The sequence below is a fragment of the Lissotriton helveticus genome, chromosome 10 (genome assembly GCF_964261635.1).
Source record: "Lissotriton helveticus chromosome 10, aLisHel1.1, whole genome shotgun sequence".
NCBI classification, from domain to species: Eukaryota; Metazoa; Chordata; class Amphibia; order Caudata; family Salamandridae; genus Lissotriton; species Lissotriton helveticus.
In genome coordinates this window covers 319,529,329-319,555,345 of record NC_136071.1, presented here as the reverse complement: position 1 = coordinate 319,555,345, position 26,017 = coordinate 319,529,329, and the positions used below count along the sequence as shown (strand labels likewise).

The 26,017-nt window shown below is 43.8% G+C and overlaps 1 protein-coding gene across 2 annotated transcripts in view; it reads right to left on the bottom strand.

The window, feature by feature from the left end:
• The window catches only part of PTH1R (parathyroid hormone 1 receptor), a 643,148-nt gene that overhangs the window by 282,240 nt on the left and 334,891 nt on the right, over positions 1-26,017 (bottom strand). For both annotated transcript variants that reach the window (XM_078662472.1, XM_078662473.1), the window contains one exon: positions 20,551-20,656. In XM_078662472.1, the coding sequence (XP_078518598.1) occupies positions 20,551-20,656 (106 nt within the window). The remainder of the gene's footprint in view (positions 1-20,550; positions 20,657-26,017) is intronic.

Here is a 26,017-nt window from a genome sequence, read left to right as displayed (position 1 = left end):
ACACCAGCATAACAGAGTCAACTGCTGAGCAACATAGAGGGATCCGGAGCACGTACAGAGGTCACCCAACATGCAAACAGAAGTGTCCGTGAGTTGCAGTGCACTGAGGTTGGGACACTAGAGCCGAGCACGCTCATGTGTAGAAAATGTCTAGGATTGTGTCCCTTTTGGATATTCCTGATGCAGAGGGGTGTGTTACACCTGCATCATCTTCCTCATCAACGTCTCAGGTCTCCCACACTGCCTGAAGTGATATTGCTGCACAACCTCTCCACAGCAGAAAACTCAATCAGTAAGAGCCCATGGGTTGCGATACACTGAATCAATGGCACCTGGAGTGCTGAGCAGGGTATCAAGCAGATGGTGGCATCCACGACCGGTGTGAGCAACTCCGTTATTCTGCCAGTACCACTGTTTTGACTCTGGAAGATGGTGGTTGGAGGCGGTCCTGGCGATGGTGGTGTGTGCCCCCTGCGGTGATGCGACGTCTGGCCAGTCTGGACTCAATTGGATGTGTGGGCCCTGGTGGACCGCAGTTGAGGCCAGATGCAGCAGATAGCGCAGGGCCACAGACACAGGGCGTTGACGACCCCAAGCCCATCGTCTTAGAGGCCATCCAATATTCAATCAGACAGGGTCCCTGACTTGAGCTGCACAGAGTTAGTGGCCCCGGATGCACAGCAGCCGGCACAGGCACACCGCCACGGGACGGTGACTTGCGGTCCACTGAGGTAGGGCCACGCAGACTGAGTGGGTCCTCGACGATGTCCATGGGGACAGTAGCGGAGGGTCACGGGGGACAGTGGAATGTGTGCTCCAGGGCATGATGCAGAGGGCAGTAGCTGCTTGAAAGCAGCAAATGGAGGAGAGGAATGCTACAGCCTCGTTTCCACCACCAATTTAGTATCAGCTACATGAGGATAAAAACTACCCCCTAGTCCATAGACTCAGACGCCACCAAAGTTCAACCAGAGAGTGTCCATGAAATGTTGGGGAACAGACTTAGTGGCACCAGGGCTGAGAGGGGATGCAGTCTGCAATGATGCCGGTACAATGATATGAACTCCACCATTACTAAATCAAGACTCTGTGACCTACTCAACCACAGTGTAGGCCTGAGGCAGCGGTCAGCAGTGGCCCACAGCCACATGTCGTTGGCTCCCAATGCACAGAGTTAGTGACACCAGGGCAGTTGTCAGTAGTGTTCGTTCACCTCCGTACCGATGATCCTTTTTTCCTCCCAACTGCAACGTGCCATCCTCTTACACCTCTCCTTGAGTGCAATGATATGTCCTCTACCTTTTAAAAATTGATGCTCAGTTCCAATTGTGTGACCTACTCGAGCGCAGCATAGGCCGAGGGCCGTAGTCCGCGTGGGCCCATAGACATGTGTGGTTGTGATGCCATGCACAGACTTGATGTCACTACATCGAAGGGAGAATAGTGACATAAACTTAGCCATAATTAATGTGCTCTGCCATGGTGTAATCAAGACTCAGTTCCAAATGTGTGAACTACTTGTCGGCTGTGTCTGCCGGTGGAGTACATCAACGAGAAAGGAGTACTGCAGGCCTGTGTTGCGGAGGCCGTGATGATCTGTGGAGGCTGCCAAGGTCGCGGGCCTCGGGCTTGGAGCTTGCACCGGCACGTGGTGGGCCCTCTTCGACACACGCTGGTGTCGACATGTGGGTATTAAGGCCTGGGGGCGCAGGGGTGGGCAAGACTGGTTCGGGGACCAGCGTCCCAGGGTGCAGCAGGCGCACAGGATCGCTAACAACCCCGCTCACGGCGATGGTGTCGGCCTCGTGGTGAGGTGGGGTGCCACCCTGGCAGACATGTTGGGCATTCCGGAAGAGGACCATGCCCAGAGTTTAGTGCCTTTTATTCACCCCCTCCCCGCTGGCCTGGCATACGCCGGGCCAGCCCACTCTGCTCACACTTACGGGGGGACGTAACAAGCTACATTTCCGCGATCTTCACCACTGGCTAGGGTGACATGGTTGTGTCCACTGTCCACTACACTCCAAACACCAGCAGTGTGTGTCGACATGGATATGTGTGTAGTCTGCATACTGCAGTCTGTGCAGCACATCCACACCACACTTGGCATTGTGTACATTCTCATTCATCGGTCACTTGCCTTCTTCGCACATGCCTGGTCCCCACCTCATCCCACATTCTGCTAATGTGTGGCAGAGGTACTATGCCGTTGATGGCTTATGTGCATGGCTGACCCAGGTTCCCACAGTAAGTTGTGCTGTGGTGTCTGGTGGGTGTGCATGTTGTTTGGCATGTTGTATGTGAGCCTGTGACGTGTGCATTCCCAGTGTTGTGTGTTGCATGATTGTGGAGTTGAGGGGTGTGGTGAGTTCATTTGGTATTTGCCAACGAGCAGTGCATTTCCTTGGGAGCCATCCTGGTAGTGCTGGTTGATGATGGACTGTCGGAAGATGTAGGAATCATGCACACTGCCTGGGTGGTTGGCGATGACGTTGGTGGAGATTACCCGGTGGTCCAATATTGCCTGGACATTGGTGTAATACGTGCGCTTTCTGTTGCGGTTATTGTGTGCAGTGTTGCCAGGGGGAACAAGTAGGACATGTGTGCAGTCAATTGCCCCCTGACACGTGCGGGGAGCCAGCTGTGGCGTAGATGCCTTGCTAGGTCTCCGGCTGTGCCTGCGCAGTATGGGGGAAGATTAGATAGTGGGGTACCAAGCTGATGGTGTCATCCATGACCCTTGTGAGGGACTTGGATTGGGCTGGCTTTGTAACTCCTCCGACTCAGGGGGTTGTTGGTTGGAGGGTACCAGAGGCCAACACGTGCAGCACGACCAGCAGCTTTGTCTGAGGTGGGATGTTGGTTGTCCGCTGAGTTGGTACCGTCAGCCTGTGGACAATGGTGGTCAGGATGCGGAGGATGGTTGTCCCTTTGAGCATGTAGTGGGAAATGACATTCTCTGGTGTTGGGTCTGTGAGGTTGGTGCATTTTTTGAGGATCACTGTCTTTGTCTGCGCCGCCTCAGTGTTGGTCCGGGAGGGGATCCTGAGGGTGGTGGTGGTGGTTGTTGTTGCCCTCTTGGGGCTCCGAGCTGCATGATCGTTGGCTCCATGGCACCTGTTGCCCTTCAGGTGTGGCTCTGGGTTGGGGTCCCTATTGTGGTGCAGGCAGTCGTCCGACTTTACACCAGGTCAGAGCAGGTGTTAATTTTCTGCTACTAATGTGCCTTATTGTTGCATTTTTTGGGTTCTTATCGCCTATCTGGCTGGTCGTTGAGAATGTTGTAGAGTGGTGGTGTCATGGCTTTTGGCACGGGAACGCCTACTCTGCATCTCATTAGCGATAGTTGCGGGTCTTATCTGTGGCGATGTTTTTTGCAGGTGCAATCGCAGATAAACTGGTGATATGGGCAGTTAACACCAGCTTGTGAATGGAGCAATAAATGTATCGCCACTTTGGATGCGATAAAGTGCTGTTAACTCAGCAATAAGTCATTGAGAATATGCCCCTGTGTGTGTTTGCATAAAATTAGTCACACAACCTGCCGGCAAACAACATTTTGGTCGGAAAACAAAATTCCATAAAATGTTAATAGAATTTGGAAAATGACACAAAAAAGCACATAATTTCGCACATCTCTAGTTTCAGATTCAAAAGTGAGTTTTACCCTAGCAGGTTAGTAGCATCAGATGAAGTGACCAGTAAATTGGAGTGCAAAAGTTACCAAGCACAAAATAATTTCCAAATGAGATGTTTCAGTTTTTAACTCAACTTACTCTTGTACAATATAAAACAGTTACTACCACTTTTTCTCTGTTTTGCACTCATTAGCACCACGAGATATAAATTGGTGGCAAAAGTGCATGCTAATTACAAACCAGCGCTATTTGCACTTATAGCCTCACTGGACAGGACTACAAGCGGCTGCAAAAATGTCTGAGCTCCTGTTACTTCTGCACTGACCTATAAGTAAGAGCCTTGTTGAGACTGGATCATTTCCTCACTCACTCAGGTAGTTACTGCATAGCAAACATGGATGTCGAAAGTTTGACTTGTGTGTCTCACTAATTGGCAAATGTGCAACTGTGACAGACTGACATTGCTTCTGACATAGACAAATGGGCCCATTACAAGTCAAACTGCTTTCTGCCAATCATCTCCCCCTCGGAATTATAGAAACTTGGCATCATATGGACAGTTGTTAGGGAAATAACGTGTGTGAATCAGGCCTCCTGCAACAATTCTTGCCAATTTATGCACGATATTTCACCTAAAGACTTGGTGAAAGCAAGTTATGGACTTTAAGTGGATATTTTTATCATGTGTATGAGTCCCACGGTGTCATCCCAGTACAGAGCCGACCGCCGAGGCCTGGTGACGTGCAGGGATGCTACTGGGGAGGAGATCTGCAGGTCTGGACTGACGCCTGGGGGAGATTCTGGGGGTGGGAACACTACAACTAACATATGTCTTTTCCAGATATATTGTTACAGAAGGTAAGTAACATGTTCTTCTAAACCCGTCCCTCTGAGTCTTTCCCCTCTCCCTCCCTTTACTCATCCCAACCCCCCTCCTACTGCTATGAACTCCAAACAAAAGAAAAGAAGACCCTTCCCTCTTCTATCCCTCCACTACTCCTTTTCATTCAAAATACCAGACAAACAAGTTTACCCCTCAAATTATTTTTATATTTCCCTATACCAATTCCCCACTAATGTTGTTTGGGTTCCAGAGTAGTGTGCTACTCGCCGAAAAGCGATTCAACACCTCATCAGGGGTAGCAAGCGCTATATAAATGAAAACCTTTTCCCTCTTCTATCTCTCCACTATCCTTCTCAATCCAAATAACAGGCTAACATATCCATCGCTCAAATTGCTTTTGTGTTTCACTTTACTAATTCACCACTAATCCTTTACGGGTTCCGGACCACGGGCTACTCACCAAAAAAGCGCTTCATCCCCTTGTCAGGGCTAGTAAGCGCTATATAAATGCAATTACAATACAATACAATGCAATGATGGGGCTGGTAGCTCCAGTTACCACTTAGATCAGGATCGCCTTGCACACTCGTAATGAGGGTATATATGAGTGGTAGCTCTATGATAGTCAGCAAGTAAACAGAGGCAGAAGTATTAAAAAACAGACATGCCCAATAGAGTTTTCTACCTTTTGTCTTCCTCGGTCAACATTGTTGTCTTATGGAGCGTTGCCTTGCTCATGATCCCATGCTTATTCAGAGGTCTCCGGCTTTTTGATGCATTGTAACTTTATCATTTGGACAAATTTGTAAATTGCATACATGGAAATGGAAGGGGTATGTTTAATTAAACTTAGAATTGGGTACAGGTCACTCTGGCTTAGGTTGTAGTGCTTGTTATATTTGGCAGGGCTTGATTTGCAAAATAGATAAGTACAATATGTGAAGAAGTTCAACTTTTCCCTAAGTGTCCACCAAAAGAGCTGCCCAATGCCAGTGCTGACGAATAACAAGGAAGCTTTTTTTTAAAAACCTCTTTATGCCCATTCCTTTCACAAACCTAAACTTCTTGTTTTTTTCTCAATCCTGTAGGTTCTCGTACATTGTTGCATTATTTCTTCGTCGCAGTTGTCTTAACTTTTCTTTTCTCCCTCTTTCCCTAATTTCTGTGTGTCTCTCTCTTCTTCTGTGTGAAAGTCTGATACTGATAAATAATCTTTGGACTCCAAAGATGAGTCCAGGATGCCACCACCTGTAAACTCTGTCACAAATTAAGCACTGTGTTCAGCTTGTTTTCTGCGATCTCATTTGTGAATAGAAATATTCAGGCAGAGATGTCACATTAGAACACAGATTCCAATCTCTCTAATTCTGTCAGCGTCCAATAGGCTGCCTCTTAAAGTGCACAGTGGGGTAGAGCGTGTGTCATGTGCTCTAGTGCAAGGAAGGGAACTGGCCCCCCAGCTGCTGTTTGAGATGTAAAATACATGCATTAATCAGGGTTCAGTGGCCGCCTCAGGCCTCTGTGCCCCAGTGCCACTGCACCTGCTGCACCAGTGGAAGCTATGCCACTCATCTCTGGAAGTGTCTACTTCGATGTTCCCAGAGTTCAGTAATAAATCGGATTTGTGAACTTTTACTTGATCAGAAACAGATTCGGAAATATTCTAGACTTCTTTTTACCATCATCAGACATTGGTCGAAAGTAGCAGATAAAAGGGCAGAAAAGGGAAAAAGCAGGAGGAAGAGAAAGAAAGAAAAACTGTAAGACAGGGAGAAAGAAGGGATGAAACGAGTGAGATAAAGAGACAGGAAGTGCAGGGTGATGAGATAAAGAGACATGAGGTAGAAGCAAGACTAGGCAACCTTTGTATTTGACAATCTAGGCATTTGGCAGAAGGCACCTAAGAACATTTAGGGCCCACCATTTATGTTTAAAACATTAAGCACTCGTCTGTGTATGGCAAGCACTGGGTACTTGGAGCTCAGTGGTAAAGATTCCACAGGAGCCCTGATGATGATAGTGATTGACAGCATATTATGCTGTGGGCAAGGGGGGAGTCAATTTCAGTCCTCAGAACATTGCACCTCTGTCTAAGTAAAGTTCTGGAATCTGTAATTTGCAAATGCAAATATAATTAAAAGTGAAAACCTTTTTCTCACAAACACGGGGCCAAATAATATTTCTGTGGGATTCAAGAAAACCCAACCATCAGCAGCTCAAGAATAAGCATAATTATGCAGTTTACACACAGATGTCGGCAACTGCGGTGCAACTGACGGGAACACGGAGAAAGTACACACCGGGGGAGTGGTTTGTTTTTTAGCAATTTAGGAGGAAACTTGTAAAAATAAAACAAACAGATAGAAAGTTGGTTTATGGAAATCAATGTATTTCCTGTCCAAGCAAACATCTCCTTTCACTACTAATTTAGAAGCATCAATGGTTTTACGTCCCTGTCAACTGATTTTTTAACTGGGTTACACAGCTAGTGGTGTGTGCAACATAGTTAATACAGAGGAAATGGGCAAAACTCTGTCAATTACCATATTTGGAAAGTTATTATGTATATTCCTCCCTGATTCTCTATCAGTGTTGCTTTATTTACAAACCTATGTATAAAGTGCTGAGTATACCAGCACAAAATTTTAATTTTCTCTGGGGTTATGTGCTTAAATGTGTGAATTTTGCAATATGCTTGTTACGTCAAATTTTCAAAATTATGCCATGTATCATCATTACGCTGCTGTTCGTCCCAGTCTTATTTGTACTGGAACAACACTAACCACTAGAATGCAAGAGAGTGAAGCTTGTGCGGCCATGGCAATTGTGTTTTATACAAATTTTACCCCAAAATGCATCCTTGTACTGAAAACTGATGCGAGGGTGTATTTTGTGATGAAATGACTGATTTCAATTTTGCAACTATATTTATTTTTGCAGTTTTCCTAAAATTTCACATTTCAAATGCCTCTTTTTGCATGTTCACCCCCACATTTTTTGACTGATGCTGCTGGTGTTTTGACTCTGAGTGCACTGAGTGACTCTGAGTGCACTGAGGTTTTCTAACCAGACCGGAGTGCCAGTGTTCTAACCCTTTACAAAGTGTATGTCGAGTTGGCTATCCTCAATGGGCAAGTACTGAGTTACTTATAAGTCCCTAGTTTTTGGCACCCGAGGTATCAAGAGTATGTAGGCGAGAGTGTCCACCCAAGGCTGCAGCACTGATTTTGCCACCCTATGTGTGACAAAGTACAAAATGGCTCTCAGCCTGCCACTGCAGACTGGAAGACCAGCATCACACTGCTAGTTCAACTTTGCCGTTCAAACCAATGGCAAAGCCACCACTTTCCTTAACAATATGTGTACGTCTCCCCTCAGGAAAGCCAAGAGAGCCCTAAGGCAGGAAGCTGTATATTATTAAGTGGGACATGTATGTTTATATATGTCCTTGCAGCAAAACCCCACAAACTGTCATTTTGCTGTGGAAACATTAGTAGCCCCATTGGCTAACACAGGGTTATAGCTGGCACCTCAGCCCGGAAAACGTCTGAATGGGACTACCTAACTGTGTCCTGTAAGGTATCAAAATAATTGTGGCATAAAACCCGACCAAATGCCCAGGTCAAAATTAATGTGACTATTAAAGTAAAGCAAGTTTTAGAAAGTTGACACATGAGACCCAGCTGGTCCAGTAGCCTCACAAGGCCGCTGGCCCACAGATAGTATTCTGCCTGCCTGACTAGGGAGTAGTGTGAATGATACCCAGGCTTGAAAACAATGAAAGCCCGCTGTAGGAAGTTACTCTTGGTGTTAGCCCAAAAGGTGATCTTCAAAGGTAAAGCCGCCTTTTGTGGGCCAATGGTGATAACTCTCCAGAGTGGCTGTCCTTTGTTCAGGTAGACAGGCTGGAGAAAGTGTCAGAGAGGGAAAACCAGTGCCCAAACTGGTTTTCACTTGAGTGTGTAGCCCCCTGGTAGCCATGCCTCTGGGCTGGGCTACCAAGCTCCAAACAGCTGACAAAGGGCGCCAACATCTTGGGAGTGGGCAGAATAGTGTACCCTAGGATTTCTAGGTGCCACACATTGCCGGAAAGTCATCACCAGAAGAGAGAGGACCTGGTAACCCCTTGGCTAGTTTCTGTGTTGTCCCCTTGGGTGACTTTCTTTGGATAAATATGGCACCCCTGGCACCCTGAACCTCAGATCACAATGGATTCAGAACAAAGACAGACATAGGTTTGCCCTGCTGCCCTTGGACTGCACAAAGAGAGGCTGCACCATCTGCTAGACTGCACCTGCTGCACATTTGGGATAGCAGTTGGAACTGTGCCTGTGGTTCCTGCCGAGGGAAAAAGTCATGCTCCAGCCCCAGACAAAAGCAGTGACTCCAAGGTTCATTTGGTTGATCCCCTCGAATCAGCTCCAGGTACAAAATAAATGAAGAAGCCCAACTTAGCAAGTTATCAGCAACCAGAGAAGATTCACTGCTAGCTGCCAGTGGGTGCCCTTAGAGACCAATCCGTGATGGTCAAAAGTTGCATTTGAGTCCACTGGACATGGAAGTGATGTCAAAGTCCACATAATTCACCCCAGAGGGACACTAACTCCCAATAAAGGATTTTGGCCCAACCACTGTGCTTAGAGACCGGTAACCCAGCTGCAGCTGACTTTCTGCTGCCTCAACGAGGATGTCGTGGGAACCCGACCTCTGTGGCCAAAGTTGCCCCACATCACCTGCGGACCAAGGGATTACCACAAAGGCACTCCCTTTGACTGCACAGCAACCGGAGCATCTTTGAGCATCTTTACATCCTGTATCCCCAGCATCATCACCACTCCATTAAAGTGTATGTCGGCCCTGTTGTGATGCCTGGAACTGGACAAGAAAATGCTCTGATGGCCAGGTAACTGTCAAAATCTACCCTATTGGTCCCACAGACCCTTCTTCCTGTTGGATTTAGTAGCCCAAGCTGGACGAGAGTAGCCAAACTAACCTTTACAACCTTTTGAAAAGTTTACAAACTTTTTGATGGCCAATGTTTGTTTGTGTTTGAATTCAAAAGTGATGAAACCTTTTAAAATCTATATTTCTGAAACCTCCATTGGCCCTTTGCTCATCAAGGACATTCATAGAAATATAATCTATGTTTATAAATTGGTGTTGTGTTTCTTTCATGTTGTGTGGTTTTCTTATTTCATTGTGTGGTACTGTTAAATGCTTTACACTAAGTTCATTTGTTCAAGACTTGCAGCTCGAAAGCCATAGCTACACAGGGTTGAGCACAAGGTTGTTCAAATGAGCCTGACTCGACCCAAGACAGTTTTTGTGAGTGTATGTCACAGTAAGGCTACACAGCCATGCCATATAATACACCCAAATCCTTACAAACATGATTCAGTGAATGCAAATCACACAAATTTAACACAACCCCAGTGCTGATGAACTCCAAACTCTGCAAAGCCAATACTTGCTTCCCCAAGTGTCAAAATTACATTCTGCAGTCGGATGAAAATGATATAGTTTACCATATGCTCATGGTAATATGAAAGTCTTTGACCCTGATGTACTATCACAGGTTTTGTACACTGACTGGTTTGCGATGCTCGATGTTTCTCACACTGTGATAGGTATATTAATTCATCCCCGTCAAAAAGTGGCATTTGGTTGGGGCTATAATATTGCACCTTGTAAGTATGATTCAGAGTTACCTGTGAGAATAGAGACGTTTCACCGTTTCTCCGTTTCACGGAGATCTGCGCGATCTCTGTTCCTGCATCTGCATTCACAAAATGCAGAAATTATAACTTTCAGTGTTTTTGGTGGAAGTTGTGGGATGCCCATTCCACATCTCTTTTTCTTCAGGTTGTATTAGAAAGAAGTTGAAATGTGCACAATGCGGGTCCAAAAGACATGGACAAATCATAATAAACCTTCAGTCCATCATAAGTAAGGTTTTTACATTCACACAGCCTTTAATTTTGCAAATACCAGAGTGAGGCCTATTGTCACTTATTTCTTGGAGACCCTGCATTACTCACCTACCAGAGCAGATAGCATACAAATGTTTAATTAGTGCAGTTGTTAAGCATTTCAGCTTACTTATTTTTTTATAATGAACACTCTGCAATTGTAATTGCCTTTGAATGTAAGGAGGAGATTTATTGGATGGGTCAGAAGAGATTAATTTAGGTTTTTAGGGGTGAAGCCTAGTGATAATGATTGTCTCACCTTTTTTGTAACATTTTTGCAGATGACAAGCCTGGGTAAGGCATCGTAGTCATAACATGTAGGTTTGACTTTCTTCAGGAGCTTCACTAATGCACTCCTCCACCTTCTGGAAATGAAACTGGAAAAGGTGTGAATTCCTTAGACACCAATGGCTGGTTTTCAAACATTGTTCCCCTGTTAAATCTTGCCGGCTAGCTATAGATCTCTGCTCTGTCTTGCCAGATGTCAGCATGTTTCTAAAAACATTTTGTGTAAAGATTTTTGTTAGAAATTGGGTTTCTGGTTGGATGGGATATGCACCTAAGCCAGGCAGAACCCACCACTCTAGTCAGGGCAAGTAAGTTACACACAAATGATAACCTGTGGTCACCCTCGACTAGCTTGGCACAGAGCAGTCAGGCTTATTATCAGAGGCAATGTGTAAAGCTTTTGAGCAACACACTCACACTAGTAAAACAATGACTACACCACAAAAGACATTCCACACTGGATTATATAAATATATATATATAGTGTGTATTGTACATAAAATACAGATAAAATTACATAGATTATAAAATACGGTGCATATTATGCAAATCTGAGTCAGTACTCATTATCCTGGCAATGCAGGAATCAAAATGACATTTATTTTAACACAAGGGCATGAAATATAACAGATGATAAAAAAAGACACATGGATCATAGATACTGCACGCTTTATGCAAATGGTGAAGTAGTACTTGTTATCCTGACAGTGCAAGAATAAATAACACATGCATTAGAACATCAGGGTATGAAATGCAGCAGTTAGGTTAGAGTCATGATGCATAAATTGCAAACTGTCCCCATAAGTATGTCAGTAATCATAGGCCCACATAGCACAGGAACCCCATTCACTCCTATAGGCGGGGTTACAGTACTTTTTGTGAGCTTGGGATACAATGTAGCAAACACAACAAGGTGATGGACATCTAGGCATACCCTTAGCCACTTAGGACAAACATAACAAACACAACAAGATGATGGATGGAATGCTGAAACTTTTTAACCATTCACCCCAGTCAAGAGATCTGGATTTAATTTATCATTTTTTTGCTCACTATGCCACCCCAGTTTGGACCCAGCCATATGCATCTCAGTCTTGATCCTGCTCCTCATGGGAACAGTCCAGCCTGAATTGGTAGGCCAGGTCCTCCCTGGGACCAAACCAAGCATCAAGGGACCGGTTTCGGGGTAACACTCTTCATCAACTAGGCTAGCTTGAATACAGTGATACAGCAACCTGCACACCTACTACCAGTGATATGGTCATTTTCACAAGTTACTATATTACAAGTAACTAGATTACTATTTACTTACACAGCACATTGTCCATAGGGCTACCTAGGGCCTACCTTAGGGGTGACCCACAGTTTAGTGTTTTTCAAGTAGTTTTAAATGCCAAGTCAATGTGGCCGTAAACTGCGTATGCAGGCTCTGCAGTGGCAGGCGTGAGGCAGGTTTGAAAGGCTACGTCTGTGGGTGTCACAATCCTGGCTACAGGCCCACTAGTAGCATTTAATTTACGGGCCCTGGTAAATGGGATACCACTGTACAAGGGACTTACCAGTAAAAATATGCCAAATAGGGGTTAACCAAGAATTACTATGTTTTAGAGGGAAGAGCATGTGCACTTTAGCACTGATTAGAAGTGGTAATGTGCTTGGAGTCCTAACACCAACAAAAATAGGGTCAGAAAAATAGCAGGATGGCAAAACCTTTGGGGATAACCCTGCAAAAAAAGGCCAGGTCCAACAGTTCTGTATTTGCTAAAAATTCAGCAGTGCAGGATGATAGGCATATAAGAATGAAGAGACTGGAATGTTTGTGCAAGTTATTTGGGTTTTTTGCTAGCACTTTCGAATTTGTTATTAATGGATTTCTTTCGTCTTTTGAATAAGGCCTTGTTATATTTCCTTAGTTTCCCCTTGAACTTGATGTGATCCTCTGGATTTTTGGTTTTATACCATGAATACATTCTGCTCTTCTAACTGGTTGTAGGGTGTAACCAAGGGAAGGGAGAGGGATCTAGTAATCTATAACCTGGTCAGAGAAATTGTGTTGCAAACCAAATGCAAAGTCTCATTAAAATCCTTAAAAATAAGACTCTCAATTAAATCTACTTTTCCAGAAATAGGTTGATGATGAATTACTAATAGCGCATCCCACACACGTATGTTTGGCTGTGCTTCTACACTTCCTGCACATTACATCTGAATGGAACACGCCGAGATCAACGCCTTACTCAAGAAACCAAAGGCGGACCCCAAGGACCTCAAGAACTTCCGGCCCATCTCCCTGCTCCCATTTTCGGCCAAGGTCACCAAGAAAATAGTCAACAAACAGCTGACCCGCTACCTCGAATACAACAGCATCCTGGACCCATCCCAGTCCGGTTTCCGCAGCAACCACAGCACTGAAACCGCTCTCATCGCCACCACGGATGACATCAGGACCCTACTAGACAATGGAGAAACAGCAGCCCTCATCCTCCTGGACCTATCATCCGCCTTTGACACAGTCTGCCACCGCACCCTACGCACAGGCCTACACAATGCCGGAATCCAAGGGAAGGCCCTGGACTGGACCACATCCTTCCTCACCGGCAGAACCCAGAGCGTCCGACCCCCCTTCCACTCCAATGCCACCGAGATCATCTGCGGCGTTCCCCAGGGCTCGTCCCTCAGCCCAACGCTGTTCAACATCTACATGGCACCCCTCGCCCATGTCGCCCGTCGACACGGCCTCAACATCATCTCCTACGCTGACGACACCCTGCTGACCATCTCCCTCACCAAAGACCCTCACACGGCAAAAACCAACCTCCACAAAGGAATGAAGGCCGTCGCCGATTGGATGAGGATCAGTCGACCGAAGCTGAACTCGGACAAGATGGAGTTTCTCATCCTTGGGTCCACCCCCTCGGCCTGGGACGACTCCTGGTGGCCGACCGCACTGGGAACCGCGCCGACTCCCACAGACCACGCACGCAACCTGGGGGTCGTCCTTGACTCCACCCTCACCATGACTAAGCAGGTCAACGCCCTCTCCTCTTCCTGCTTCAACACCCTCTGAATGCTACGCAGGATCTTCAAATGGATCCCCACTGAAACAAGAAGAACAGTCACCCAGGCCCTCGTCACCAGCAGGCTGGACTACGGTAATGCCCTCTACGCAGGAGCATCGGCCAAACTTCTAAGAAGGCTGCAGCACATCCAAAACGCCTCGGCATGTCTGATCCTCGACATCCCCCGCCGCAGCCATATCACCCTCCACCTGAGAGACCTACACTGGCTCCCCGTCAACAAGAGAATAACCTTCAAGCTCCTCATCCACGCACACAAAGCCCTCCACGACACCGGCCCAGCGTACCTCAACAGACGACTCAGCTTCTACACCCCCACGAGCAAGCTCCGCTCTGCCGACCTCGCCCTCGCCGCTGTCCCCCGCATCCGAAGAACAACAGCCGGAGGCAGATCCTTCTCCCACCTGGAACACCCTACCCACCAACCTACAGCAGACCCAAGACCTACTGGCCTTCAGAAGACTACTCTAGACCTGCCTCTTGATCAGTAGCTGCGCCCCCCGCCCAGTGCCTTGAGACCCTCATGGGTATGTAGTGCGCTTTACAAGTGTCCTGATTGATTGGTTGATTGATTGAATCTATAGAGCGCTGAGTCTCCTACTTGTTATGGACAAAAAGGAAATATACGTTTATCTTTGAGACAAGACACCACAAGTCTCTTCCTTTGGGAGGAAATGTGAAATTATTCTTCCTCTGAAAAATGTCCATGGGATATAAATACTCTAATGAAGCCTCGTGACCAGGAGCAATGTTTAAAAAAATTGAATTGGCTTCAAATCCTCAAAAATGACACCATGGCCCTGTGGACAGGAAGACACTGGACTTTCCACCAGTGCAAAATGGATCAACGGCGGCTCCTAATCTATAGACATCTTTGGGCCACACATAGTCCTGATCAGCAAACACATCTATTGAACAGAAACAAAGGCCCACATTTATGGCGCCTGGTAGCAGTAGACTCCCACCGTGCTCACATTCCACCCATCAGATCACCGGGTTAGAAAGTGACAGTCATTTAGAAGGTGAGGTGTCAAAGGGAAATGGACCTGCCAAGAGGAATGTTTTTGTCTTGTAGACACCATGAAATGTCAATTTAGTACCTTGAACCTTTTAGTAGGCCACCCTGGTCGATGATGAGACAACCACACTTCCACATCATTCCTCTGGTCTACAGACCCTCATTGAGTCTCCAGCCCACCTGGCCAATCATGCTATGGTTGGTCGGGGTAAACTCATGTGTTTCCCAGCCTTGGATGTTGGCTTCCAACTAGCACCTATGTATGGGGATTGATCTGTGCTAACTAGTTAGCCCTCTTTATCCAAATCTATGAAGGCATAAGGGGCCATATGTATCAAGCCTTTTGTGAGTCGCAAAGGCCGAAATTCGCAGAATTTCGGCCTTTGCGAATCGCAAACGGCCTTTTTGCATGTTTCGGGATGTATGAAACATTCCGAAAATAAGGAATTTCAAACTTGTGCGATTCCTTATTTTTCCATAACATTTAGGGAATCGCAATTTTGAGATTCCTTAAATGCTATGTATGTAGCATTTTTGGCTTGCGAATTGTGGTTAAGAATTCGCAAATTACCACCAACTTGTAGTTGGTGGTAACTTGCGAATTCTTCCAAAAATGCACAAATTGGCAATTTTAAAGGTGGCATGTGATGCACACACATGCCCATAGGGCATGTATGTGCGCCATATGCACACACATGTACATTTCAGGGGTGCAGCAGGGTGTCTTTGAGACACCCCTGCACCCTTGCAATAATTCTCAAATTGCGATTAGCAAATTGCGAATTCGCAATTTGAGAATTATTTTGCATTCATTCCTATGGGCCTCCTGGCCCATAGGAATGCATTGGAAATTATTCCTTAATTGCGAATTCGCAAAATGCGAAATCACAAATAAGGAAGCTTAAGGAATTCCTAAATAGCGATTCCATAAAAATCGCTATTTAGGAAATGCAAAATACTTTCTTGATACATATGGCCCAAGATCGCATACCTGAGAGGGGGTGGGTGTGAAGGACTGAAGGGCAGTGGCGAGAGAGCTCCCTGGAGCTTTCATTCTAACCCAGGCAGAGGGGCCGCGGGCGCCATAACATGTCTACATATACTGACGGCAACAAAAGCCTTTCATCGGTAGACGCCGAGCACACTTTAATAAAGGACTCTCGTTATCCATTTGCAGCTAGTAACTCCAACTCCAAAAATATGTGTTCCTATAAAAAAAAGGCAGGCAGAATGTATTTGTCAGAAGAAATCTTGCCACCGGAGACTTGCAATGCTTTTATAAACTGCTCTGTGATTTCCTTAAGTGGAACGAGCAAGAAACTCGCCATAGCAATGAAATATTTATGTTTACATTTTAAGAAAAAAGTTGTCTCTTTTTTAGAGCATTACTCACAGCTTACTAACGTGTGCCACGACTTGCGCAGTTAGGAAACAAACCGAAAAGGAATGTGTGTACCGTTGTTACAGTTTCCTGGATGTCATGTAATTAACCGCTTCATTCTTAGCGGTTCCTCGTCAGCTGCCAGCTCATGGTGTGATTGCACTCCAAAATAACACCGTGCCAAGCAAAAGCAAACACATTCTGGATATCTTAACAAGCATCTGATTGGAATCAAAAATTGTGATGTTATCATGCAATAGAGATGTCTGTTGTCTCTCGAGGCAATTAATTAAACTAGAAAATACAAGCTCAATTATGGCTTAATTTGAAAAAAAAGAAGAGAATGTAGTATGTGCAAAGATCTTCATTTTTCTTAGGGAGACCACCGCTCCAGCTGGCAAATAGCAGGATTGCCGAATACCAGGATTGCTGAATACCTGCATTCTAACTTTGTCACTGTTTGCCTAGCTTATGAGTAAAACTAAGCCATGGTTCCCAAAAATGAGCGCTGGTGTCCCCCCCCCCCCCACATGCAACAAGCGCACATATTAAGGAACGGATAGAAAATGTACAGTAAGAGCGAAGTCAGTTACAACCCTATTGATGGGTCAAATCCTCTCAAAGGTTTTACCACCTTGGATTGTGAGGTACACCTTTTGGACCTGTTAATGAGATAAGTTTGACGTATCAAGATGCTCAAAACCCTTGGACATCTCTCAGAACTGAGGATCTCTTTCTCTCTGGAGCTGCACCTTGGACTTTGCTCTTGAACAGCACCAGAGTGGCATTTTATTACATTAGCATTTTCTTGATGCGCTGGACCCTTGGGAGGCCAGTTTTGAGAGCCCGTAGGCACTGCTAGTGTCAGGGCCGGCTTTAGCACTGGTGGCACTCTGTGCAATAATGTTTGTTGGCGCCCCCCCAATGACCACCTCCGCCACGGGTTCCCTCACTACCACCATTTGACTGTGCCCCTCAAGTCTCCATAACCACTGTCTCTTAGATTCATTTAGTTTAATAGCGCCACTTAAACCAGTTTAAGATGTCAGAACACTTTAGATCACACCCGCATTGCACAGAACAATCAATCATGGTGTGTAAATCAGCATATAGGAAATGTTGCATAAGACAGAGGCCTACAAGGAGTCAGAGTCACATTTCATCCATACTGTTAGGCAGTATAGTTTAAGAGTCCCTGGACTGGAAAAGCACAAATCCACAATTTAAAATGTAACACCATTATTAGGACAATAATCATGGATTTGACCGCTCCAGTAGAAGCAAAGGCACCGTGATGCAGGGAACATCCCACTCAGTCACATAAGCACCTGGGACCACACTCAGGGATTTGAGTACTACTATGGCAGCAAAAGTACAGTGGGGGGGGTGGTGTCCAATGCAGATCCAGCTTCATGCACACTGTTGCTCGCTCGCCAATTTGGTTAGTGGTTGAAAGAGGGACGTCAGTACAGACTCAGACCTTCTTCCAAGGTGTAGATCACAGTAATATGAAAACACCCATGGAATGCCACACTTAGGTAGTTGGTGTCTAATTCAGACCCAACAACGTATTCATGTAGCAGTGTCAATATTAAATCCAAACTCATCGCAAGTAGCACTAACTCAGACTCAGCACTACCCGGAGGGATATGTACACACCGATGAAAGAAATGGCATACTTAGGTAGTGGGTGTGAAAATCTGGTCCAAGCACACACTCATGCAGTGGGTGTCCAACTCTGCTCTAATCTCATAGACAGCTGCACTCACTCAGACACATACTCATGGCTACCCTGAGGGCCATACACATATCCATTGTGGGAATGGCAGCCTTAGGTAGTGCATGCCAAACTGAGGATCAAGTGCACACTCATTTAGTGGGTTTCAATCTCCGGTTGAAGGTCACTTACCTCAACACTCATTCTGACACACACTCAGGGGTACCCTCAGGGATCTGCCCTTATCCAATAAGGAAAAGACCCAGTAACATAGAGGATGTCCAACTCTGATTCAAGCTCACAGATATCGCCACTCTTTCAGACACACGGGCAGGTGTACCCAAAGGGATATACACACTCATGAAAATAATGGAACACTTACACAGTGGGTGTTCAATTCAGGTCTAATCACACAGTAGGGAGGTAGGTATCTTCCTCATGTGCAAGCTGAGGGACATCAGTATACAATCAGACATTCACCTAAGGAGAAAGCCACATGGATTTGAACACAGCTATAATGGTGCCCTCAGAATTATGAACACACCATTGAGGGGAATGGCCACTTAGGTAGTTGAGTCTAATTCAATTAAAATGGTAAAATCATGCAGAGGGTGTCCAAATTTGTTCCATACTCAAGGAAAGAAGATCTCACTCTATTATCATTCAGCTAAGAAATTTTTGATTTCTAAATATATATTATCAGAAGTCAAAGAATGCCATGTACATCTGTATTGCAAAGCAAAATCTCTTAACAAAAACACTGAAATTCAGTGAAAAAATAACTGTTAAAAAGTGAGTTATGGTTCTGGCTCAAATTTGTCAAACAACTGAAGTTCGCGGCATAAGTCAAAACTTCTACCTCTCTTTTGTTTTACAAATGGCATCACACACAACATTAATGATGACATCATAACTAAAAACCATGATTACATCACTCGTGAGATCACTATTGACATCACTGCTTGAACCATATTTGTGCCACCCCCTTGTGCTGCCTAAAAGCTCTCTTGACATAATTGATGACATTATTGATGACATGTCTAAATAAAGTAAATACAAGCATAAATCAGGAAAAAAACAATCAGCTCTAAAAGTTAAATCAATACAGGATTTAAAAGTTCCTTTCTCTTAGACAAAGATTCATATGAGCTTTGAGACACATTGAGGGATACACACTGGAACACATATTCACACTATAGCACTTACTTAAGAAACAATTAGACTAAGACAGATTTTGGTTATCAAATTGAGATCCACACTTACAGACACCATTTGCACAACATAAGACAACCACTTAATCACATAGGCACAGAGAAATACTCAGAGCCAGACATAGGAAAAGGTATGTGAACATCAGTCACATAGCCACTAAAACTCAAAAGTATAGCGACAAAGTCAGACGCATATCCAGGTACACTGTTGGCACAACACCTGGGATGCAGCCAGAGAGTAATGTTGGTGTGGATACACAGTGTGAATGTTGACTCACATTAGTACACTGCTACTACCTAGAATTAACATTGAGACAAACACACTGCAAGGAAATAAATATGACAAGCACTCTAAAAATCATATTAATAAACTGACAGTCATAAAACGAAATTGGGCTAATCACTAAATATATCATACACTTTAAATTAGACTGATAGCCACAGAGGGACGGATCAACATTGCAACTTACAAACCACCGACATATACACACTCATATTTCAATACAGATACAAATGCACATACACACACACAGACTTTGGGCATACCATGAAACACACTTTTATACTTTTTAAATATCAAATACATAGAGTTGAATTAACTACATTTAACCATAACACTAAGACCTGCATAAACTTACAAGCTAACATTTAGAGAGAGCACGTGTGTAAGTAAGCCTCTATCCCAATCTAGGAGTGTGACTTATAGTTTGGTTGTTGGGATACTCTATCACAAATATTTGAGATATTTTGTCTGCAGTAATTAAAGTGCATTCGATCCTGTGGCACTTGTGATACAGCAGATAGGACATCTATCAAGTTTGTGATGGCGTATCTCATCTGCCGAACTGTAATTCAGGCACATTTACAGTACCTTGTTGTGTCACTAGACTAGTACTAAGATACAGACGACTTTGTATCGGTTTACTTTTACCATTGAGAAGGTAATTATACGTTTTTACCGCAATAAGGAATAAAAATCTAGAAAGAACCAAACATTGAAATAAAAAGCAAAAAGGAATCTAGAATAAAAGACTTCTATAACTTCATAGATTTATAACTAAAACAAGACGAATAAGCCAATATTAAACAATTATTGAATGGGAGCTTATAAATTTTAACAAGTTAAAAATGAAAGAAGCAACCACTGACATTAAGAAAAACAGAACTACAAATTTCAGAAAAATATGGTCCTCTAAAAGCCAATATAATTCATAAGTCATTAGATTCCAACTCATAATTACCCCCAAAAACAAAACGTCTGCAATTATACAAACCAGTATATGCTATGTTACATTCAATCTACATTTTATTACTATAACTCCAGTAATTTCTAATTATGTCGAAAAACTTTTTCTTGACAGATACATGCTTAGATGTTACAAGGTTGTAATGGCTTTGAGAACTCACCATGAATCTTAGGCACTTGGGATTTCAGGTGTCTTTCGCACTTTGCTTTGGCTTTCAACAGAATATAAATTTGCTCCTCTTTTGTAATTACATCATCATTATCAACCTAAGGGAAGAAAATGAAACATTGAGTTACTGACCACAAGCAATGTACAGAGGGTTGTAGAAACATACATATTAATGTCACATAAGGAACACCAACCCATGTAGTATGACTATTTCCAGCAAACACAGTAGTTTCAATTTAGTCTATAAATCAGCACAGACACTAATAATTACCTCATCATGTATATCTCGTGTATTTGTAAATTCAGTTAAAGATTGTGCTCTCCCATTCTTGCTGATGGGATGTTCCAACCACAAATGACCCTGTCTATGTTAATGTTTCTTGTAAAATCCAAATTGATAATACAACAGGGTAACATATTTGTTCTTTTATGTACTGAATGTATTCAACTTTATGGAGGCAAGCAATAGCAAAGCCATGTCTTTAAACTGTAGAGCTGTTGACTTTGCCAGTGCTTGTTTCAATTGGAATTAGTAAAATAATATTAATAATTTCAAAATGGTTACTGGTGCATAATGATGCCTGCACATATATGATATGTTGATGATGGGAGAGATGTTGGCCTAACGGCTAGGGGGGTCGACCTGGAATCTGGGGAACTGGGTTCAAGTCTTGGCAATGATGCTGAACATCCTGTGATTCTGGGCAAATCACTTAATCTCCCTGTGCCTAACAAAAATGAATGTGTCCTCATGTAATGCAAATGGCCAATGTAAAGTGCTCTGATACCCGATTTGGGTCAAGTTCGCGCTATATACATCTCTGTAAAATAAAATAAGTGTTAATATTGTCTTGATTTTTGAAGTGAAGAATAATCATTCCAACATTGCCCACAATGCAATTTGATTAACCTTTGAACACTTTTAACATTCTTAATTCACCATTCCAATATAGACGACTGCCATTTTAAAATGGTATTCTAAAAATAAAAAATAAAGTGAATGAAAACACAGAAGCACGCATCCCAGTGGCTCTTTGCAACTGTCAGGTCCTCCAATAAACAGAAAAAACAGGCGGTGAGACTGAGAGCGAGACAGAGGAGCACTGGGGTGAAATGACAAGAGCAGGGGGAGGTAGCAGCTAGATCGTGATGATTGAGGAGAAATATCTATTGTAAACAAATGTAAAAGTGCGTGGCGGAGGAATAGAGAAAAGTGGAGAAGTGAAAGTGGAAAGAGAGGTTGCTGGATGAGGAAATAAGTCGGCACATAAAGATGGAAAGAAGGCAAGTAAAAAACATGAACTCCGTTGGAGTGCTGAAAAAAAAAGAGTTTCTCAAGTCAATAGTTGAAGAATCCAACTCTTCCTGTGAGAAGCAACATAAAAAAGCATTGTTTCAGCTGCCTGTAGGGGAGTCCTAAAAATGTAGACATGGCTAACATTTTCCATGACAGTTGCTTGACTTTAACATTCTGAGCATTGTTGTGGATGCCCCAGCATTCATTACATCTCAGGTTTGGATATATGATGCATAGATATTTTATTTTGGGTTCAAATGGTCTGCATTGCTGCAATGGTTTAAAAGAAAACTCTGCAGACTCAATACATGATCTCCTTCTCTACATCGGCAGAGACAGTATTTTGTATAGCTTCTCTTTTTTTAAGACGATTGGCATTGGCGACTCTCAACATTTCTGCACTCAATAAATTAAATTGTTTTCCTAGCTAAAAAATACACTTAAAATGTGTTCTAAATGAAACATGGCGGATTCTAGTCCCTATCTGCCTGAACATTTTTGCACACTTACACCTGTAAAGGGCAGTAACAGATATATTTTAGTAATATATATTTTCAGTGTTCATATGGAGGAGCACACCTTAAATGGATAGTGATTTATAGGAACATATTTCTACACTGGGCAAACAATTGTTCCTTATAGCAAACGAAGAAAAATATTTATAGTTGCAAATCCATTTTGGTTTCACATTTCCACATGCTGAAATGCCCTCTGTTCATATTTATGTGCACTTCAATAGGTCTGCATTTAAATAGTCCTGATGACAGTCATATATTTCCAGAAATACTCTTTGAGATTGTTTATTAATTAAAACACAGGATAGCCCTACAGGTGCTAAATTCAACCTTTTTATAAACCCTTCAATGGGCTCCATGTGTTCCTAATCCTACAGTTTTACCAGCATGGCTCATTTTAACAATGTATACAAATCTTGATAACAGATGTAATCTGTGTGTTACTTGTTGCTTTGAACTCTGACAATAGCATGACCACTGACCACAATGTTTCAGACTATATAACTTAAGCACTTAGTGTAAAAAAATAGTCTTGCATATCGCTAGAGCGGCTACCATTAAAGTAATAATGAATAGGTGGTCGCTCTTCCCTTTCACATTATATTCATGTGACAGCTTATTGTAATTGTTGATAAATTATTAATTACTTCCTTTATGATTCCCCAGCAACCTCAAGGAATTACCTATTAACAAAAAACTCCCTCCCAGAACACCTTGTACAAAGTGTAAGAAAGAGTGATCGTCAGACACAGAATGAAGGAATTTGTTTCATAAGATTATCAATTGTCTGTACTCGATCTATTCTACCTGAAACACCTAGGACTTCAACAACAACATCTCCTGAGTTCAGGCTAAAGAGACATTTTAGGAAGATAGAGAAAGTAGTCTTCCAAGCAGGTGTTTACAGAAACAAGCCAAGGTACCAAAAAATTACCCGAGAACAGATTTTAAATAATTTATCTTAGACACTAAGGGGCTCATTAGGATGGCGGACGGACTTGCGTCCGTCCGCCACCCTAGAGGAGGAGGGACCGTCCGCAGGGGCCGCGGTGGTCCCTCCAGTGCAATTAGGATGTGACCGCCAGGGTGGCGGTCACATCCTCTATCTTTAACATTGCGGCGGGTGCAGCTTCAAGCTGCACCCGCCGCAATGTTAAAAATGCATGCACCGCATTTGCGTGCACAAAGCGGCAGGTACCGCGCGGTGCCTGCTGCTTTGTGCACGCAAATGCAGGGGGGTACCATAGGTACTCCCCATGTGCACCCCCCACCCCCCCTTCACCCAGGGGGCCCGCAACGGGCCCCCGAAGTGAAGGTCCGTATGCTTTTCCACGGCGGAAAAGCCGCAGCGGAAAAGCATACATTTTACACCAACCTAATATGGCTGGCGGTGTCTGATAGACACCGCCCGCCATGTTAGAGCTTTTCCGCCGCGGTTGTAAGCCAACCGCGGCGGAAAAGCGGCGGACTGAAACCAGGACTCACCAGCCATCCTAATGTGGCGGTGGGTCTTTGGTGGGTCCGCAGAGCATTTTCCGCATCCGCCGGGCCGGCGGTGGCTTCTGCCGGCCCGGAGGATGCGGAAAATCCTCCATCATAATGTGCCCCTAAATGCAGGAAATTGAGTTGTTCCACAAAGATAGCCAAATTGAAATTCGAAACAAACTGAGGAAAAAAACGTATTTTAATTCAGACCTTGCTAACCTCAGTTCAGTTGTCAAGAAAGACAACACAACAGTTAAATAGAGAAGAAGATAAAAAAATATGCAGAGTCAAAAAGATGTGCTACTACAAGTTATGGAAATGCTGAAAATGCCTTATACTCAATTCAATTAATACCTTTATTCGGTTTTTAATAGTAATAGACCATAAAATAACATCCATATATTACATCATTTAAAAATAACAATATAATGCACAAGTGAGTGACATAAATTCATAATTCAAATTCTCTAGATATGTAACATGTTTTCTCTCATGCAGTGGCCGCATGACAAAATACAATGATAAAGAACAGACCTTTACATCCTCTAATTTACGCAAACTTAAAAAAGACGCTATAAAATCATTAAGATTCATATTTACCAAATATGGTTTTAAAAAGTACTTCCTCAAATTCATATAAAATGTAAAAACAAAGGACAAAGTCCAAAGTAGTTTGCCTGGATTTCTTTCTAATGTGAAGTTTGGCACATACTTACACCACTGACCTAGTTTTGGCAATGCAGCCATACTGTGAACATCACTCAAACAAAAGTGAGTCAAGATATATTGGCGTTGTACATTAGCAATTGTAAAAAGATACATTTGCACACCATCAGACTGAAGAGCAGGAGAATATTTTTTTTTTATTTCAAAGTATTTTATTAAGAATTTTACACAAACATTTTAAGCATCGCTCTTCACGGGGTAGCATCCCCAGCTGGCCGTACCTGCTTGCGGTACAAGTTACAATATACGTGATCGGATGCCCCCCTTTCTAACTTCTGTCCTACTATAGGAGTGAAGGTAAGCGAAAAGATGGAAAAGAGAAAGAGTGTGTGTAGGAAGGGAAAAGAAGAAGACAAAAGAGGTGCGTGCGCGTGGTTAGTCTTCTCGTGCTTACACCTTCATGTGTGGATAGACCTGCTTTGGAGGGTTGGGCTGCATTTCCGGTGTTCACGGCGGTTCGTAGTGACTTAGGAACTCATCTAGTGTTCCCCACATACCCCTGGTTGCCGGCTTCCATGGTGAGTTGCGGAGTGTGAAGCTGTCCACGCCTCTCAGGTGTATTGTCCAGTTGAGCCATTCCTTGAATGATGCCTTCCCTGTGTCCTTCCACTTGGAGACGACCATCTTAACTGCCGACGTCAACAGGAGGTGTAGGAGGTCCCTGTCTTGCTGTGATTTCAGGTTAGTGGTTATAAATGCTGTAGTGAGGATTGAGAAGTCTGGTCTTAGTGTGCACGCCAGAAGTTTTTTAATAAACATAAATATCTCCGCCCAGAAGTTTTTAACTTTAGAGCAATGGAAGATTAGGTGAGCTAGATCCCCTTTTTCGCTCTCGGAGTTCCAGCATAGGTTGGTCTCTCTAAGTCCCATTGATGCTAGCCGAGCGAGTGCCCAGTATGTCTTGTGCAGTAGCCAGAAATTTGTCTTGGCCAGCGCTGATGTTATCTTGTTCTTTGAGGGGGAGGACCAGAGGGTCTCCAGTTCGTGTTCGTTCAGTGTGGAGCTGTGCTGCACTGTCTAGTAGTCCGCTAGCTTGTCATTGATTTTGGTAGAAGTAGGGCGTAGTAGTTTATAGAGGTGCAAAACTTGGTGGCCTACTCTGTTTAGCCTGGACATATATTGTATGATTGAGGGGGTGTGCTTGCCTAGGTTAGCCTTTGTTAGAGCTGTTCTTATTTTAAGGAAGCTGTATAGCTCAATGTCTGCAAGGTTAAGCTTCTCTTTTAGCGTGCTGAATGTGGCAGTGGTTTCCCCCTCTTCTAGTTGTGCTGGGAATGAGATCCCGCTCTTTTTCCATACCTCTATGTCTAGGGCTTTCCCCTTGTATTTAATCTTGTTATTGGCCCATAGGGATTCCCACTTAGAGCCTTTTATACTGTGCTCCATCTTTTTGTCTACCTTGAACAAAGCCACCTTTGTGTTCTTGAATATAGGGT